General features: G+C 38.1%; 1 protein-coding gene across 3 annotated transcripts in view; it reads right to left on the reverse strand.

Moving 5' to 3' along the window:
• The window catches only part of Shprh (SNF2 histone linker PHD RING helicase), a 76,090-nt gene extending 55,573 nt beyond the window's left edge, over window positions 1-20,517 (reverse strand). For all 3 annotated transcript variants that reach the window (XM_004628556.2, XM_023712208.1, XM_023712209.1), the window contains exons 1-8: window positions 20,331-20,517; window positions 12,001-12,671; window positions 9,878-10,007; window positions 7,083-7,301; window positions 3,820-3,898; window positions 3,010-3,160; window positions 1,225-1,333; window positions 465-721 (exon numbers count right to left, since the gene is read on the reverse strand). In XM_004628556.2, the coding sequence (XP_004628613.1) occupies window positions 465-721; window positions 1,225-1,333; window positions 3,010-3,160; window positions 3,820-3,898; window positions 7,083-7,301; window positions 9,878-10,007; window positions 12,001-12,639 (1,584 nt within the window). In that variant the 5' untranslated portion in view covers window positions 12,640-12,671; window positions 20,331-20,517. The remainder of the gene's footprint in view (window positions 1-464; window positions 722-1,224; window positions 1,334-3,009; window positions 3,161-3,819; window positions 3,899-7,082; window positions 7,302-9,877; window positions 10,008-12,000; window positions 12,672-20,330) is intronic.
• Between the last annotated feature and the right edge of the window lie 593 nt (window positions 20,518-21,110).

A 21,110-nucleotide genomic window follows, 5' to 3' on the forward strand; every position in this document is an offset into this window, starting at 1 on the left:
ATTCTTCTAACTACAGACATTCCTCATGTCATGTCCTATGTAGCTCACAGCTATTTGGATTTATGACTGAGCTGCAGTGTTCAGACTTGCGACCTGCTACTCGGAGTTATGACCCACACTGCCATGTACGACACAGGAATGGAACGGCAGTGCAGCCTCATGGGTGCTTGTTCTATGATATAGAACTGTAATTTTTGCTGATTATGTGGTATAGTATAGTAGTATGGTTTTATTATATATTACAGGACTGCATATGAAAACCAAGTCATCAAAGTGGAGTTTCCCGTGATCAATTTATTCAATAACCTAGTTGCAGGAACAAAACTTGGTCATTAAACAAGGAATATCTATAGTTTGTTTTTTAATCTTCAGACTGTAAGACTTTAGGTGTCACGGTAGAATCTGTCAACTTATTCTGTAAGGCATCACATACAGACCTAAGTACTTAATAGATGCTCCAGTACCTGCTTTTTTATTTTGCTGCATATATCTTCCTCTTTGTAATTCTTCCCCAATGTAAAGGTCCCCGAGAAACCATGACCTTTGGTCTGTCTCACAAGACCTTCAAAAATTAAACATTTCAGCATGCGTTTGAGAAGACTCTTGTTGCGCTGAACGTCGTATCTGTACATAGAGCTGACATACTTATAGATGGAAAGGATGGAGACTCCTTTCTTCCCATTCATCTCCTTCACAGCTGTCAGGATCATCACACGTGTAGCTAAATACAAAAGGATACCCTAACTCAGTCAAAATAATGAAAATGAAATGAAAACAAAACAGTTAATCCACACTGGATGGAATTAAGAGAACATAAAATTTACTGTGAGACAGTACCATTTTGAGGAACAGAGAATAAAAATTTATCTCAATATATTAAACGGATTACTATAATAGAAATAATCTCAGGAAGAATTATTCAAGTTAATGTTAGTTTGCCAAAAAGATAATCATTCAAACTTACTTTAGAAAGTTCCTCTAGCTATTCTATCTTCTGGATGCTATCATTACTAGAGGAAACATTCATTTGCTACTAGACTTTTAAGTAGCTGTACTTGAGAATAAACAAAACCAAGTTAAAACTGTAAGCTAAAGAAACTTAAATATAACATACTGAAGCAGAACTACTTGGACCAAGTCAAAGAATACTTTTTTGCTTTTGTTAGGATATTAAGGAACTGGAACAAAGATCAAAATAAGAAGCATTTTTTGAGAGATACTTACGGGGGCACTGAACTTTTTCTTTTGGTTCAAATTCCATATTCGGTGCTTCTGTGTCTTTTACTGATCCTCCAAAACGGTGGGATGGGATGAAATAATTCACCTCTTTTCCCTGGTACATGAACAACTTTCAGTCACATACTTGCTTTCAGTATTCTGAATTATTTATTAAAACTTTTTCATTAAGGAAATAAAATAGATGTAAACAATTTTAAAAGAAAGGGCTAACTATACTATTCACATACACAAACCTATTTTTTATTTCCAACTTTACAAGTAGTCATTGCTTTTCAAATTGTTCATGCTGTCTTACATTACCTAAAATTATTCATGTTATATTACCTAAAAATTAAGTGGGACTACCTGAAATAAAATATTTAAGTCATGCTTAACAGTAGAATTAGTCCACTGAATTTATAATAATACTGAAGATAATAATTTGGAATTAAAATATATAATGAGTAGAGGAGGAATGGTAGTATTAATTGATAATTAAAACTACAAACTGTGACTCACTTTTCTGCAAAAGAAGTATTTTTTTTTTTAATCCTATTATGGTTTAGCTCTAACATGCCCACCAAATGTACCCTGTTCCGAGTTGGGCATCTGGAAGGTGGTTGGATCGGGGGCGGGTGGGGTGGCAATATTTATTCATCCACTGATCATTCACAGCTAGCTACATGTCCTGGTAGAAGGTGGGGCCGGTCAGAAGGAGGGGTCACTGGGATGGGAGCTGGAAGGGTGTACTCTTCCTGACTCTTCCCTTCTCTCTTTCTATGCAGCCAAGAACTAAGTCACTTTGCTTCTTCACACCTTTCCATCATGTTCGGGCCTTGGATGGAGTACTCCCAAATCATAAGCCAAATTAAATCTCCTTTAAGTTATGGGTGTTCAGTTTTGTGTCATGGCAAAGAGCAATCTGACCAAAACATCTACTCAAGTTTGAAAGACTAGTTTTACAAACTTGACCTATCCACAGGTCATAAAACAGACTATAAGCCTGAGCAATGCTAGAGGTGATTAATTACAGTCAAGCTCTTAACTACCAGTCTCATTTCAGCAGGATTTTAACATACTGATTTTGGGTTTCAATATAAACCCAAAAATACAAGCCATGGAAAATACAAGTCATGAATTAACTGTATTTGCCTCAGTATGGCAAGAGTTTGAAGTAAACTCTAAACTTTATATTTAAAAAAAATGGTATATTTTCGTAGAAGGACTTAAAAATCTGTCTCATCTAACAATCTATTTACAAAGCTATGTACCCTTTTTTTCCCCCATAATTTTATTGAGAAACAAGTAGCAATGGGACAGTTTCAAACTAAATTGGTAGGACAGTTTCAATAATTAACACATTGCATACATTCTTCCTAGTAAGCTATGTACCCTTTAACAGAGTTCTAATTTCTAGATTTGAATATTTACATATCTGACACTTGTATAATTTTTTCAAAGTCATTAAAAATATTTAGTAAAAGTGATGTCTTATAATGACAAAATATTTGAGGAGTCACTAGTACAGTACTTTCACAAAGGGGTTTCTCTGCCAACTAGTGGGAAGCCTGGTTAAGTGACTGCACATCCTCTCCCCAGTTGGCCAACATCACTTGAGAAAACCTCCTAGGTCCATCAACAGCCCAATCTCTCTGCCCACTGAAGTCAACTAATAGAAATCATTAGCCACAGTGAACAAAGTGTTGATTTCAGCACCAAGCAAATGTTCACCATCTGATGCCTTTTGAGGACATATGTTTCCTGGTTTTTCAAGTACTGCAGAACTCCTACCTCAGGAAGAGTAAGAGTATCTTGTTTGACGTCTTGCCGAGTATGTGTCAGAATCAGTGCCAAAACCTCCACTGTTTTTCCAAGACCCATCTCATCTGCTAAGATTCCACCAAGCAACTGTGGCCCGGAACACGGGTACTCACGGATGATGCTAATCGGAAAAACAAGCACAGTACACCACAGGAGTGTAAATAAAAAACACTCTTCTTAGTTAAAGATAACTGGAGAAATGTATAAAGTCTGTTTACTCAAAGTAAACCTTTGAGTGAAACAATTAGAGATCCCTATTCATAAATACAAGAATTCTAATTAAAATAAAAACTGAGCTGAACTGTCTGCAGAAATGAAAGTGGTGCTGATAAATATTAGTCAAATCCTTTTTCCTATAATTCAAAGGAAATATATTTGGGTTCTTCCTATGACATTTGTCAATCTATGAGTAAAGTATAAAGAGGAGTAACTATTATTCATTAATTAATAAATATATTATCAATGATTCCTAAAACTTCTTATAACATAAATTGACAAATTTAATGAAAAGTGTAAAAACCATCTCATAATGAACAAGGTAACATTTTTACTTTGTATAAAAAATTATTAAATCTTTGTAAGTACCTACTATGAAATATTTATTTGCTGGAAAAGTGACTAATTGTTAATTCTAAGTGCATTCTAGCTTTAAAAAAATGACTTCCACTTTGTATTTCTTTTTTGAAGTACTACGAAACTAAGGCAATATCTTAAAATCTCATACAGCTTGTTAATGTATTTATTTTTTAAATCAAGCAAATAAATAAAATTTTGCCTTACCAGCCTGTGTATGGATTATAATACAGTTTCAAACCCTCAGGTGTAATAATCTCTCGCCACAAGAAGTGCAGGGAACTTTCTAAGGAAAAATATAATCATAAGTTTTTGTTTGTCTCCCTTTCTTTCAGATGCGATTAAGTTAAAAATAAGTAAACACTTAGGATACCCTGAGATACTGATTCAGAAGACCCACAGTTTTGAGAAATCTTACATATGAAAAGCCATACATGTAACACATGGGTAAAAGGTTAAGGACTCCTCTGATTCTTTTTTTCTAATATTATTCTTTAGCTTCCTTTGCTTTGGGCACAACTCTATATAAGCAAGTTGTAAGATAAATTAAAAAAAAAAGGAAAGGGAGAGGAGGGGAGGAGAGGGGAGGGGAAGGAAGGGGAGGAGGAGGGTAGCAAGATCACAGATGGTTAACAGGAAAAGAAAATTATTATACACAGGCAACTCCTACTTGATAATGGAAACTAGCTTATCTTTTATAAGTCAAGAAGTTGCATAAAGTTTTAAAATAACTCCATAGATGTTGCTAACGGACTCACATATTTACCCAAAATGTATCTGCCCTATTTGGGTCAGAGAGTGGGAGGGAAGGATTACTTCACTGAGGAAGGCAAATCTGAAGCTGCACTAGTGAAGTACGCAGTCTGAGTCAACCAGAATCTTTCACTATCTTTCCCCTTCATATTTCAGGTATTTAAAACCAACTACTGCCCCAAATAGGGCACGTGTCTTTACTCAATCGTGAAATGCCATTTTTTTTTTTTTTTTTTTGTTGCTTTTATAAGGGATTAAAAAGCTAGGACACGGGGCTGGGAGATAGCTCAGTAGAATAAGTGCTTGCCTGGCAAGTGCAAGGGCCAGGGTTCAAACCCCAGTTCTACCAAAAAAACCAAAAACATTACAAAAAACAAATAAAAAGATACAACACAAATACATACTGATCACAGAATAAAAAAGAATTAAAAGATAAAAAATTTAAATTTATGGTAACCATAAGGGATAGAAGAAATGTAAAATGCCACATGGAAATTTAATCAATAAAATCTAGTGTGCTGTGCCAGCCCCACCCCTGTGGCGCACTGAGATGGCAACTGAGACTGGGCACGGTGGTGTGCGCCTGTAATCCCAGCGCTTGGAAGGCTGAAAACAGGAGAATCATTACGTCCAATCAGTGTAGAGAGACCCTATAGACCCTGCAGTAAATAAATTTTAAAAAATGTAATTTGGGGACAAAAAAAAAAAAGAATTACTGATACATACAGCATGGATACATCACTAAATCACTTTGTTTAAAAAAACAAATCTCTCTTGGAAAGTGTATATATTTTATGATGTCATTTACTGTGCCAAAAGCAGGAAACACAGGTGACAATGGCTGTTGGCTCCTGAAGGGCTTTGCAGGATGAGAAGTGACTGGGCTGAGAGATTTGTCAAGGGCTATGGAAATCTTTTACAGCAGTACTGTTTGACAGAAATATAATGGAGATACATATTTAATTTATAGTTAAATAGGGTAGTTTTATTTTTTATTTTTTGGGATTTTTTTGGGGATATTATTTGAAATCTGATGTATTTTCATACTCAAAGTACATTTGATTCTGGGCAATCTTGTTTCAACCTTCAGGAGTCATAGGTGGCTAATGGCACTCGGACAAAAGTCTAGCTCTCTAGCTTAATTTGGCTGTTGGTAACACAGATAGCTGCATTCAATCTGTGCTCTTAAGACGAGCACTTTTTACTGCAAGTTATATTTTTATTAAACATTTACCTGAAGGCAAATATTTTACTTTAGAGAAAAATATACGATCTGTGGGAAATTTCACAGAACCAATAATTTCTTTAACAAAGAATTGAAAGGAAAATAAAAAGACGGGAGACACAATGTATGGGTTATGAAACTTAATCAATAGCAACCAATTATAATGCCTGATGCTTTTTGGTTTCAGATTAGAACTCTGTGTGTGCATGTGTGTGTCCACATGTGCGTGTGAGGGAGACGTGGCAGAGTAGAGAGGGAGGGAGGGAGGAACAGGAAGGAAAGAGATTTATTGATACTAAAGCAGCTGGGCTTTGAAAATCTCTACATATGTACATATTTTCACATATTTGAAAACTTTGAAATAAACTGAAATATTAACGTATATAGTAGGATTTACTTCAAAATAGAATATGAGACTAGGATTGAGAATAACACTGGTTTTGAACTGACGTTTATTATCCAAACTGAAGAGCTTAAAAAATGAAATATTTTAGATAAAAACATATAAACTGGAATACTTGGGAGCAATAACAGCTATTTGTTATTATGCAAAATACATAAATAAAACAGGAATGAGAACTAGGTAACACTTTACTTCTAGAACTATGCATAAGTATCAACTGTGTCTACCCCTAAAGATGACAGGTGAACGACTGCCAGGCATGCTGGCACACCGAGACCCCAGCTCTGAGAGGGCGGAGGCGGAGGCTGAGGCAGGAGGCTAGCTGCTAGTCCGGACTCCAGGCTAAGTTCAAGGCCAGCCTAAACCACATAACAAGACCCTGTCTCAAAAAGACAAAAAAAACCCAAAAACCAAACCAAAACACCCTCCTCCACACACACACACACGCCACAGAACAACAAAATCAATTCCTAGTACCAAAAAGAAAAAAAAAAAAAGAATAAATGACCCTAGAAATCTATAACTTCCAAAAAATTAACAGATGACAATTTATTCATAACTTTGTTTTGTAGAGCAAAGAAAAATGCACATCTAGGAAGTCACTTCCTTTTATAAATTTGCTATTGCTAACTTAATCATGAAATTGTTTTTTGCCACTGACTACAGATTCCTATCTATCTGCGTTTGAAAACAATTCCTTGTTGGTAAATTATATAAACAAATACCATGATTTTCAAAAATTCAAGGCTGCATTTATTTTGGGAGGAAAAGCCAGCCCAAACTTTTATAATGAGAGGTCATAATTTTTCTAGACTTTAATTTGAAGGACTTCTTAGAAAGAAAATACTTTAATTTAGGGCTGATAACGTAAGGTCAGTGGCAAGGGCTGAGTGTGAGGCCCTGAGTGTGAGGCCTCACACTAGCATGTGTGAGGCCCTGGATTCAGTTTCTAATATTGCAAAAAAGAAAAAAAATACTTCTGGTCATGGCAATACCCTTCCTAGCCTATGTTTCTCATTGCTTTTTTAAATGATCACTTAGCCCTCCCTCTCTCTCACACTGCGTCTCTAACCAAGCATCGGTACTTGCCATCAGTGGGAGCACTGCGGAAGCGCTCTTGCTGTAGCATCCAGTTGACAGCCTCCCTCTGGTAGGGCCTCAGCACGGGGGTCAGGGCAGGATGCTGCACATCTACTTGCACAGAGCACGTTTCCTGCTGGTGCGCTTGCTTCACGAAGTGATAGAGCTCATCGACGTCCTGGCCCTCCGGCTCACTATCTGAATCTTCCTCATCATCTTCTAACACTTCTGTGTAACCATCAACAGTGCATTTATAACTTGCTCTGCCTTTTATAATCACAAACAATTCTTATTCTGTAAAGATACCTACCTTCCCCCCGCCCAAATCTGTGTCTTGCTCAATATGTCTAATGTATGAAAATCTTCACAGATTGAAAATCTATCCATCCATTTTTCAAGAAAGTTCAAATGATGGGCACAACCACCCTCTGGAAGATTCATACATATACCAAAAAATAAAAATGAAAGCTCTGGACAAACTTATGACCTTCTTTGTTTTTTAATTTTTTGGTACCTGGAATCAACCTCAGGACCTTGTGCTTGTCAGGCAGACGCTCTGCCACTCAGCTACATCCCGAGCACTACAAGCTCCTTCAGCTGACTTTTATGTCATTTTCTTTTACCCTCCATGGCTGCAACTAAGTTTGTCCTCCATGTTTATACATACTTTGCATACTCTAGATACAATACTACAATGAAATCTATCTGGTATTAGAGTCACCCATGTGACTCTCTTCCCCACTGATAGCAAATGCAATCTTCTGTTGTCACAGCCTCAGAGAAGATGACACATACCTGCCCACTTGTGGGTATTTAATAACTGTGTGAGGAAGTGAATGGGAATATGCTTTTGCACTTCATAAAGTGCTAACTTATATCTACAGCTGAATATAAAAAGTCCACACGCAGATATAATTTTTTATCTATTAAGGACAAGGGTTCTCATTATACTTCTCATTCTAAAATAAAGACAAGGTATAGGCAGTAAGAGAACTACTTAGGAATTGAGTACTTCGATTTTTTGATTGCTTTTTGAGACAGTGTCTTGTTATATGATGCCAGCTGGCCTGAATTCACTATGCAGTCCAGGCTGGCCTTGAATTCGTGGCAGTTGTCCTGTCTTGGCCTCCCCAGCACTGGGACTACAGGCATGTACCACCACGTCTACCTCCAAGTGCTTAAACTATCAATGTAAATATATAAGACTATCAGACCCACTTGGTGGGCACAACTGCCCCCTGGAACACTCAGGAAAAAATAAAAATTAAAATCCTAAATAAAGCAGCTGATTTTGTGTTAACAATATCATTCTTTCATGCTGAAGAAGTGTACTATATTTCTGAGTAGCTTCCAGAGAGGCCTACATAATTTTATAGGATATATTTAGTATGTTCTAGGAGCTCAAGCAACAAATACATAACATCCTTTTCTTCAATTAAAAAAATGCCATGTAGGATTTTCAAAACTTTATAATACTACTTTGTCATATTATTAATGTATAATTATTCATATCATTACAAGTTATATAATCTAGCATTAATATCTAAATTTAAGGTTTTCCTTAGAAATCTGTTTTTAATAATTCAAATAATGTAATTTTATTTTTATTTTTTTTTGGCGGAACCAGAGACTGAACTCAGGCCCTTGCGCTTGCCAGGGTAGCGCTTATTCCATTGAGCCATCTCCCTGGTCCAAATAATGTAATTTTAAAAGACAAAATGGAATTTTTTTTTTGTATTTTGGGGAAGGGTTTACAGGATGTTCAGGGTCTCACTACTACATGGGACTCATAGAGATCCTTCTGTTTACACTCTCCCAAGAGCTGGGATTACTGGTGTGCATTGCTGTCTCAGTGTGCCCTGGCATGGATGGCATGGACGGCCTGGGGATCGAAGCCCCCGCCCGAGCCTGCTTGCAGGTGCTTTAATCCACTGAGCTATTTGGCTGGCCTTTGACAAAAGGGAATTCTTACGACTTTTTTTGTGGTACTGGGGATTGAACTCAGGACCCTGTGCTTGCCAGGTTACCACTTATTCTACTGAGCTATCTCCCTGGCCCCTCTTACAATTTTTCAAAGCTCTAGACATACTTGAAATCAAAGATTTTTCTTTTTACCTTCAAAAATAATTCAGTATTGTTAAGAATATGACACTTTGAAATAAAGTGCTACAGAATAAACTCAATGGCTAAGCTTAAAAACTGATGTAACAAATACTGCAGTATAAAAATGACCAATAATATATACTAGAAATAATGCTAACCTACTCATACCCCAAGTATGGTTTGGAGAATCTGAACTGTCTGCCAAATAGCGCAGTTGTCAAGAGGCCATCTGTGCTCTCCCTTGGCCGCCAATGGCAGATACCTTGGAAACCGCAGTTCTGATCAAGTACAAGGCTATTTGGTTTTCTGGGAATGAGGCTGCTGAGATTGTTCATCAGACTGCAGAGGAGAGGGGGCACCAGGACCCACCAAGGATCTCTGGCTGTGACAAAATTTTGCATAGGAGTGACTCAAATGGCCCAGCCAGCTCAGCCCATTTCAGCTCTGCCTTTGGAAGAGCTTGCTGCCTGCACACGCTTCTTGAATGCGGACTGCATTCAAGTTAAGACAGTGCGAAGCAAACACAGTAAAGAGACCTTAATGCGGACAGTTCAGATTAGTCAAACCATACCATATATAGAGGATTTTATGTAGGCCACTTTATACAGTTCTTATTATGTTTTTTTGTTATGTGTAGGTATTAAGAGAAAAATCCACAACTCCAAATAGTAGCAATTTTTAAAATGTACTTTAAAAATTACCTGGAATAATAAAATTATATAACTTTTCCATCACCTTCTTCATAAGTTGATTGAACTTTTTCATTCTTGAACTTGCGTCACTGAAAGAATCCAGTTTTGCTAGGCCATCTTCCAGGATATAAATCCCAACCTACAAAGAATCGTCAACATAAAAGTAATTTCACTTGAAATATATCATTCTTAATGAGGAGATCAGGGAGGAAAAAAAACATTTTTAGTGAAACTATTTTATAGTATTTGTACCCATAAACACCGGATACATACCTACAAGATCTCTATACATTTTCATGTTCAATAATTCATCCCACAAATGCAAATACCTACTCTGTGTGATGTACCACTTGAATTACTGGAAAAGAATATGTCGCTAAGTGGAACCAAACTAACCTCAGTTCTAGTTAGGAAATGAAAGAACAAATTCTACCTAGTGAAATCACTCACTCCTAAATCTGATGAGCATGACATGATTAACAAAGATTGTTAAAAATGTAGCCGTCCCTGGAAGATTCCAATGCACAAGCTAAGATTCTCGCACAGAGTTAGGCTTGGGAAATATTATTACTGGATTTAATAGTCAAATATGTAGGAGAACCTTGGTTAATGTTAAGTATCTCGAGTCTAGTAAAACAATAGAGTATGAGGTTTTGCAATTGAAACTCAAATTTGTGTAATGGCAATCATATTTAGGACTTAAATTAACTCAGAAATAATATAAAATAACTTTTATTTTAATCCAAATATCCTCATTCACAAATGAGAAAGCCTAAATAATATAATTTTAAAAGGTTCTAATAGCAGACAGTAAATACGAGCTTCCATCCTTTCTTCAGATTTTCTGGGCCTAACTCCCTAACCACTGAGTTCTCATATTCTTTCGCCAGAGGACAAGAATCCACCAGTATTACATAGGAATGAGTGACAAAACTAGATTTTATTATTGTGCTTGCCTTGTGTTCAGAGATGGTTTACTGTATCTCAATAAATGTTTAAATATGGAAAAGAAGGCCAGATAAAAATGGAATAGATCAAGACTTGGTTTGCAGTGGGAAAGTGACAGAATGTAAACAGAACTATGAATTCTAACATACTTGGCACCACTAGGCCATGATTTGGCACTAACAATCAGAAGACAAGGAATTGGTTGGCCAGGTACATCACTGCCCAGGGAAGAATTGGCATTCTAAATTTTCTCCTTTCCTTAATTCTGCAAATATGAATAAGACTACTGATCCAATTATTTTTAATGTGAGAAATGTATATGAAACAATTTTCATTGAAACAAAGATAAACAATTTGAAACTTTTTCAAGTTTTATCACGAAAGCATGTCAAGCTCTTTGTGAGCTTTAGTTATTTAGGACTTTTGACAAACTAAGAAAAAAAGAATACACATTATCTTTCATACAGAGGCATGTTGAAATTAAGAGTATTTAAATGATCTGCATAAAATTATATGCCTAGTGGCTAAAGATGGCAAAGCCTAAATTGATTTATATATTTATCCATTTATTTACTGAAGGTCCACTTACTTATCAGACAATTTAATGGACTATGAAGATAAGACTTCACAGTCTAGCAAGGGAGAAGCACCTAAAATGAAGTACCACACATTAAGTAATAGGTATTCTGGAGAACGGGCACCTACTACCACCCATAGGACTTACAAAGAGAACCCCACGCATGCAGTAAATTCTGAATGGAATACTAAAGAACAAACAAGAGTTTCCAGGAGGATAGTAAGGGGACAATCCAGGTGGACGGAACTGTGTGAGCACATCGAATACACAGAATGACAGGATGTCTGCAAGAAACATCACCTTGGAGTTTCGGGGGTAAGATACAAGGGATGAGGCTTAAGGACCTAGCAAAGGAGTGACCTGTGTGCTGGACTAGAAAGCTCATTCTTAGTAGTGCAAGCAGGAAAGGAGTGCATCATGGGCTACTGCTCTGGAAATCAGGTAGAGGAGGCACTGGAAAAGGCCAGTCAGGAGAGAGACATGGCTGCTGCCATCCGAGAAGACATGATGAGGACCAAACAAGCCAGGGGCTTTTCAGGTCTTCCAAGTTATCTTCAAAATGAGCTGCGACAGAGCAGAAGCCCAAAACACTGCAGAAACTCAGTACCTTGATAATGTGACTTCCTTCTGGTCTTTGATAAAGTTTTATTCTTTTCTTCTTTTGTAGCCATCCCAGGTCTTCTAACATTTCACCACTGAAGGATGATTCCACACGAACCCCCTCGTCACAAATGTTGACTGATTCTTTGAGTCCCTTTTCTTGTTTCTCGGCATCTTCGCATTCAGAATGAGTATGTATCAGGAACTGACTGCTTGACTCTGAACTCATCAAAGTAAAACTCCTCTTGGAAAAATTTTCAACTAAACTCTGTTCAGGAAGAAGCCGAAGAGTTAATTCTCCCAGAAATGCCTTCCAACATGTGTCGAAGTCATACGGAAAAATCACAATATTCAGTTTCACACACAAAGAGGGAAGATCAGTTTCTTCTTTCTCACTTGTCATTGGGAAGCTCACAGCCTTGGAACACCTCTTCTTATCTCTGTGAACCACTTCTTCCTGAGGACCATCATCCACATCATCCAGGAGGATGCATTGTGGAGAGGAGTCGGGCCCTGGGCAGTGCTGCTCATCCTCGGCTAGGGACAGCGGCTCATTTCTCCTGTCCTCGTGCATGTTCCAACGAAGCTGCTGCTGCTTCTCCTCATCTACCTTCACTGGGGGAGCCCGTTTCCGCCGGCTGCTCATTTTCACGTTTCCTTGTTCAATAAATGTGAATTCTAAAAAAGAAATGAAATAGCAGGAACGCCAAGTGAAGATTTTAATATGTAAATGCTTCTAGCTGAAAAATTCACTACAAAGTCACTGTCTATACACATAATACAAAATCTTTGGAGGAATTCATAAAAAGCAGTGAGTAATTTTTATATTAGATATATCTGAGAAATATACTATCCATAATCTCATGTATCAAATTCTAATGATTTTACTGGCTTCTACTGGATAAACCTAGTAAAGATGATCTGTTGTGTAAAGTACATTCTAAAAATAATTTGATAAGTAATACAATAAGAAAGTAAAATTCTCACATGGCATGGAAATGATAAATGGAATGTGTTAGTAATATCTAAACTCATAATTATTATAGAATTTCAGTGTGGATTTATAATCCCAAAATACTAAAAAAAATTCCACTTGACCCTTATATATCTTACAAACCCCTAAAAATCTTTTTTATTCCAAAGGTGGAAAAATGAAAAAAAAAATTATATTTGTTTTGGATCAGAAGATTAAAAAAAAAGACTGACAATTGGTCAAGAAAGTATAGATGGTGTTGAGAGAAATGGGGGAGTGAAAGAATGTAAGAAAAAGGTTGAAAGAAAAGAGGACTTAGTCATCTCAAAAGAGGAAAGAGGCTGAAATGTAGCCCTAAACTGTGCCATTTGTGTATGAAACACAGAACTCATATGAATGAAATAAGGAATTCTTTCGGTGGTTGGTATCCACTTCAGACTAGTAGCTGGTGACATAAGAGGGTAAAAATTAAAATTTGGCTTCAAGCCCTTTAAAACATATTCTGAACAATTCCATTTTTTAAACAAAACCTCATTAGGTATTTGCTGAGTCTATACCAAGGAGTCAGCACTGTTCAGTATTTTGGGAGAAGAATCAAAATAAGTATAAATCAAATCATAGGCTGTAAAACAGAACAGGTAAAAAATTTAAGTTCTGGTTTCTTGATAACAAACAGAGCAGACAGAGAAGTCTGACTATATGGCTGTACCCCTACTAACTCTGTACTCCTATTTATCTGCTCCAAACCCAGGAAAGATGAGCGATGTCTTTTAAAGAAACTAATGAAGAGTGCAGAAAGCCTTGTTTAAAAAAGGACTAAAGTACAGGAGAAATCTGAGTTGCCCAGAAACTTGAGAAATTCCTAAAGAATACAAAATGAATCTAAAACGCTAAGGAACCCCAAGGCAGGTATTAGTGTAAAAGACAGGAACAACTCACCAAGAAGATCTCCACACTCAATGTTGGTGCACATGGGGGAGGCCAAGCGAGGGGTCAGAGACAAAGCTCAGCATGGGGACCTACTCTATCTTTCCTAGCCAAGGTAGCTAAAGTGGAAACATCTATTTTCTGATGGAAGCTGTGCTAACTGGAGAGCTAGCTGTCTTTTGTTATTGACTACTACAGGAAAAGCCATTGATAGAAGACTGTATTAGAAGAGTCTCATCAATCCTTACTCTCACTAAAGACAGCAGAAAAAAGTCCAGCAGCTTAAGCAAACCTTACAAGCAGACCATGAAAGTGAACTCACAATGAACGACAGACTTCTAGGGAATCTCTAACTGAAGAAAAACAATCAATAAATACAAATGTCACCTACAACACAGAAGCGGAAGTCTGTTTTTTTAACGTATTTGGTACAGGGTCTCACTATGCACACCTGGAATCAGTCTCCAGTTGAGCATGCCCTAGGGGTGGGGCTGGTGCAGTATGCAGGACCAGGGATCAAACCTGGGTCCCTGTGCTTGCTGAGCTATCTCGCTGGCCCGAGAAGTTGCAGTTTCAATAAGACTTTCCAATACAGAGTTAAAATCATCACATCTTTAGGGAGAGTACACGCTGTTTTTAACACAGAGAAGCAGAAACTAGTAATAACTCCTGCTTAGGATGCTGAGCAATTTTAGAAAAGCAAACTATATTACTAAAATTTGAAAAAGAAAAATAATGGGTCACTGATTCAATAGCAGAATGGGTATAACTACAGAGCAGACAAATTCCCCTACACGCTGAGCAAACTTCCTGTTTTGCCTGGGAGTTTTCTCATTTAACCTTTCAGTACAGGCAAACCACAGTGGTGTGTGGCCTTCTCACAGCTTATCCCTTTTCATAAGAGGTAGCCATATGAACAATAAATAAAAAGAACTTGGCCTTTATCTCATTACATGCAAGAATTAACTCAAAAAAGGTCAAAAACTAAAATATAATGCTAAAACTATAAACCTCCTAGGAAAAAAAATAAAAATTTAAGTGATATTCATTAGGTTAAAAAAAAAAGGCAAAAGATTTAAGTAGGACACAAAACGGACTATGCAAGACAATAAGTTTCATCACAATTAAATAATTAGACTTCTCATAAGATACTATGGAAATAAGTAGGCAACCCATAGATGTGAAGAATAATATTAGCAAAAGAAGTATCTGAGGCAGGATTTTACTGTAAAATGCATATTGTAAAAGACATGAATGACCTTATTTTTAAAATGGGCCAAAATTCAGAACAAATACCAAAAATGACTTATAAATGCCAAATAAGCACATAAAGGTATCTTCAGCATCGCTAGTGAGACAACATGAAGTCAATCACAAACCACAACAAGATGCCTCAATTTGTCTCCTAGAACAGTTACAATTGGGGTGGGTAGCAACCAGAACTGAATTTTCAAGCATTACAACATGGCTGAGTTGCTTTGGAAGTTTATCAGTTTTTAATAAAATTAAACGGGATGAAAACTAGAAGCAACTATCTGTCACATGGTAAAAAGGTAAAACTATAGCATAGTCACACAATGGAACACTATCCTATGATAAAAAGAAACAAACTACTGATGCACACAGCATCACAGGAAACATGAAGAGAGCTCAGACATCCATTTACATGAAAGCTAGAAGGGTCACAAACCTGAGTAGTAGAAAGCACAATATGGGCACAGGTGACTGAGAGCAGACAAGCAGAAGGAAAGATTTTGTGGAGACAAAAATATTCTATGCAGGGTGTTTATATGATTGCATGTTACACACTTGTCAGAACTCATCAAATTGTACATCTAACATTGAATTTTACTATATATAAATTATGTCTCAACAGAGTTAGTTTAAAAAGCAAAATGAAAGAACAGACGTAGGAGGGATTTCACAAGTATAAGAGAATATTAAAAACAGCTTTATTTCAATAAACTTAAAATCTTTATGAAGCAATTTCCTAACATACTATACATGAAAAAGAAAAGGCCTAATAAATAGGAAATCTGAGTAGATTGATAACCATAAAAGAAACTGAAATAAAAATACTACTTACTTTCATAAGATCTACCCCACTTTGCTGAAGGCCCATATCTCTTACTTAGGAACATGGTGGCTGGTGACCCCGTGCTTCATGGGGTCACCTCGTGTGCTGTCCTCAGGAGCCACAAAGAAGTAGTTCTGTCTACTACGGGCCAAAGCAAGTCCAAAAAGGTGGTGAGAAGGCTGTTTGTGGATATCTAACTTAAAATAATAAAATGCAATATTACAAGAAATGCAACTCCTCTATCTCACCAGTTCCACAGCAAGTGTTTACATGTTATGTGTGACTGGTGTCTGCACTACCAGAAGGTCCATGCATAGAACACTTGTGTCTCTGCGAATGTCTATGCTGGTCTCAGTTAATCAACAGAGCACCAGACCCCTAGCCAACGCTCAGTTTATGAATATGCAGGTTTATAATTTATAATTTAATAAAGGTTTATAATTAGTCTCTGGCAATGGGTAACTACTTTGCACACATTTTATCCTCTGTAATTTTATCTCAGAGAAGTAACATATAGAAAGTTCCCCTACTTTTGTTAAGTGTTAAGATGTGTCCAGTTATCCTGAGGGCACTAACTGGAATGTGGGAATTGGGTGACCTGCCGAACAGTCAAGAAGTTAAGTTATACCAGCTTATCAGTTAATTACTGCCACAACGTGCTGTATAACACACCACTGAAAAGCTCACTGCTTTAAGGAAGCAATCATTTTTTTTTTTCCTCTGATGAATCTGCAGGTGAAACAAGCTATTTCTACAACAGTAAGTTTTTCTGTTTACTATAGTTCTTATCCTTCTGGAAGCAAAGAAACATCTCAAAATGTCCTATGGCAAAGGGCGAAGAATTAAAGGGCAACTCCAATCATGTAAAGTGTGTGAAAACTACTTAGAAAAATCACCAGGAAATATGGTTTGCCAATAAATCCCATTGATGGACCTAAAATCAAGAGGTAAGGAAATATGCCACATTTCTTTCCTGGGTAGAACAACACATGCAAAGTACGTGAATATGGGTTGTATGCTTGTGTGAAAGGAACTGAGCCAGCTGCAAAAATCACAACAGCCATAACTCTGAGAGCTCAAAAGCAACTGGCTTTTAAGCTCACATCTGCAAAGCCTCGAGGTGTGTAGGAGAGTGTGGGCTTCTTAGTCTTACATTCTAATTCCAGCGTTCACATTTATTAGCAATGACATTGAAATAGATAAAGTACCTCATTCCTCTGTGCCAGTTTTTTCATTGCTAAAATGAAAAAGACAGGAAAATAGTGGCTAGAAATAACTGAAGTACCATAGCTGAGTACCAGAAATATATATTCATTAAGTGGCAGTTAATATCATCCTGAGAACACTCTAAGCTACACTTTACAATAACCAAACTCTAATGGGACAGGACGAGGAACCAAAGACCAGTGCTTGTTAAATTTAACAAATCTTTAAAAGATGACTTTTAAAAATCCTGATGCCCAAGTGGCACCCTAGCCAATTAAATTAGATGTCTGGGGGGGGGGTCACAGGCACTATTTTCCTTATTTTTTTTTTTTTTTTAGGCTTTGTAAAATATTCCAGTGTGTAGCCAAAGAAACTACATTATGGATACACAGTTGCCTAGTAAAATCCATTTCTTTCCTTCCAAAGGATAGATCAGTTTGGAAATGGCAGACCAGCTTAGCACAGTCCCAAGACTCTTTCTAGCCAATGGGATGTGTGCAGAAGTAATATGTGCTATATTTTTTACAATAAAATTGTAACACGGATATTATTATCACCATACATTCCTTAACTATTCTGTTTTCTGGTGTCTTTTAAATTATGTATGATAATTTGCACATTCTTTCAGATGTTGCCTTTCAATCTGACTTTTCTGGTATTATGAGTTTCAAGGGTATTATTTATGAAAATGATAAGTTAGATAAAAGTAACACTAGCATTTATAGCGAAGTTCTTCCTTTATCCAGTTCTCAACTGAGCAACATTTATTATTAAAAAAAAACAAAAAAAAACTTCTGGTTGACATTTTCCCCAAGGGATCTCTATCTAGGGTTAACTTCTTAAACTAAAGAAGATATTATCCAAAGTAGCATGCAATCAAAATGATAATTGACAGTTAGTAGTGGTAAAATCCTATGATTCTGCATTTATATACCCCATCGTCTTCTTTATCTCCAAACCATACAAATCACACCTTGGGTGGTTCTACTTCTTTCTTCTTCTTAAAAATCTAGTGTTTGGGCAAAACACGATTACATAAAAATGTTCTTCATGTTCCAACTTAAATGCAGAAAGACCTTTGCTGTAAATGCCTGTCCTGCCACTTGTGTCTCTCATCTTTCCTAGAAAGCCTCAAATGAACAGAACTCTCCTCCCAGATCCTAACTGAGACAGCATATCTTATTCACTATTGTACCCTCCAGGCCAGGTCTGCTCCAGGATGCAACTGCACACAGCACAAAATAGGGTGAAACAATGATGTCTTAACTACCCAAATAGCTCCCCTTACTTCAAAGAGCTAACAGAACTTTCTTAAAAATTTCCTTTCACAGAAAGAAGTCTCTTATCCACTTTCTACTAGACCGCAGATCAGCGGTGGAGAACCTATGGCCTGCACGGCACAACAGGCTGTCTGTACACTGAAGCCACTAAAATGTTTGCCACCACTGCAAATAGGAAACTATTCTTTACAATTTCTGCCCCCAAATGTGGCAAACAAACCCCAAAGAAACATGACCAAACTTTATCTTAATTGAAGACAAACATGGGTAGTAGTTATTAAGAGAATATAACATGTGAATGCGTGTCAACTTAAATGCAGTTTTCTCACCATAATTACTGTATCTTTATTAAAAGATAATCCAAGGTCCTGAATTTTCTAACAAATGAATGACAAATCATGGTTCAGACAATGAGGAGTACACACATTTGCCACAAAGCTGTCCAAAGTGTTGGCTGTTCTAACAAAGTCCAATCATTACAGAGGACTGAAAAGCTCTAATCACTTAAGCATAACCAAGTTTTTCTTTTCTATCCCCTCCCCACCCTAGTGGGGAATCCATGCCCTCACACTGATCTACATTCCCAATGTAGATTTTTTACTTTGAGACAGGTATTTATGAAGTTGCTAGATTGCTTTGGCTGGGATTGAATTTGCTATAATCCTGCCTCAACCTCCCAGTGTTTTACCTTTACTGTAGTGATAACTCTAGCAGGGAAGTGTTTCTTTTCTTTTTAATTCCAAACTCAGGCCCCTGTGCTTGCCAGGCAGGCACTTATGCCACTGAGCTACAGATATCCCTGGTCCCAAATTCTAAAATATATGTTAGTTATACAAATTTGAAAAATGCCCTAATAAGAAGCTTTTTCATCAGTTTGTTTTCCACAACTCTTAATAAAAGATTTGTTTTAATAAATTTACAACTTCATTTCCTTTAGGCTAGTCAAAGAGAATATATAATACTATATTTCAGAAATTAACTCATAGTCTCAAATGCTTATATAATTGGTCTTCGAAACTGTAGGAAACAGTTACCCAGCGTTGAATTATCTCAATACTAGGCTTGCAGCATGGTTACGATCATAAAGTCTTTCCTATGTCAGAGACATTATGGATAACATTCAAAGAAAGATGATCATTTCTCACTCCTGCTACCACCCACCGGAAAAACTGAAAACAGCAGTACTAACTTTTAAATTACGTTATTAAATTACGTGAAAGCCTCAAGTTAAGTACAAGCAAGGAAACACTTGGCGCTTCCACTTGGTGCTGATGTCCAGCCGTCTAGAACAATGCACCCATTCCATGGCGATTATCTAATAATTCTGATAGGGCCGATCAATCATTAGATCAACTCACCCCTTCGTTCGGGAACCTAGCACTACTCCTGAGCCAAAAGAACAACGCGCAAGAGTGGCTCTCAAAGCCAACATAATTAATCAGACCGCAAAGCTGTGAACTAGCAGACGAACTTAGAAGTCTCTACCTTAAGCTCCACACAAGAAGCTACGCGGCTGCCCGCTTCCAACTTCCCGGGCTTAATCTATGCCAGAGGATACTGCCATCTAGGATTCGTCCGAAAACACCCCAAAGAGGCTCCGAGCGTCAGGCAAACAGGCTCTGGAGAAGCCCCGGACCTCGGCGACAGATCCGCTGACGCCGCGCCGCGCGCCCCTGCACGCTGCGGGGAGAAGCGCGGCCTCCCGCCCGCGGTCCCCGCCCGACCCGGGAGCCGAGGCCCCAACTCCGGGATGCGGCTCCCTCAAGCCCTAGAGCTCGCCGGCGCGAGACGAGCGTCCGCCGGGGCACGGGGAGGCCCGAGACCTGTTCCCTCCCTACCTCTGACCCCTGACCCTCCATCACCCGGGAGCCCACCTAGGCTGGGTCTCCAAACCTCTCCAGTCTCTCCGCGCCGGGCCGGGCCCCGCTAGAACCCCGCAGAGATCGGGCGGGCATTCGCCACCCACCGAACACCCGCCTCGGGCGGGCGCGCTCGCTCTAAGCTGCAGGTTGTTTTTGTTGAGCTTCCCGGAGGGGCCCAGAAACCATAGCGTCCTGACACCGGGCGCGCGCTGCAACGTGAGGTCAAAGTGAACGCGCACGTCGGGGCGCCCCGCCCCTCCTTACCCTCATGGGCTTCAGCAATCTCTTCTGCGCAAGTGCGCTCAGTTAAAGCCCTCCGAGGAAACCTAGAAAGTCTCGCGATAGTTCTGCGCCCACGCCATTACGGCTTACGCGATTGGTTGCCATGCCGCCGGAGGCGGGGCAGTAAGCAGGTATGGGCGGAACTCCTCGCCTGAGAGGCGGAGTACCCTTGAAGCGAGAGATGGCTTCAAAAGGTTTGTAGCTCTAATAATAGAACAAGAAAGAGTTCTTCAAAAATATTTATTTTATTGGTGTAAGAAACCAACTACTAATGAGGTACAAGTGAAGCCTATTTCCCTCAAAAGTTTAAAACTTTCAACAGAAATGTAAGTCAACATTTCAAGAGAAAAACTAGCTGTGACGCTAGCTTTCCAGTATTTTAGGCGTCTTTTTTGTTTTTGTTTTTGTTTTTTTTTTCCTCCTCTACCTTTTTTCATAGAGTTAAATTTTGTACTTAGTTAACTTTGCCATGACACTTTGAGGCCTCAGGGCCAAAAGCCAGTAAAATAA

The sequence above is a fragment of the Octodon degus genome, unplaced genomic scaffold (genome assembly GCF_000260255.1).
Source record: "Octodon degus isolate 3935 unplaced genomic scaffold, OctDeg1.0 scaffold00024, whole genome shotgun sequence".
Taxonomy (NCBI): domain Eukaryota; kingdom Metazoa; phylum Chordata; class Mammalia; order Rodentia; family Octodontidae; genus Octodon; species Octodon degus.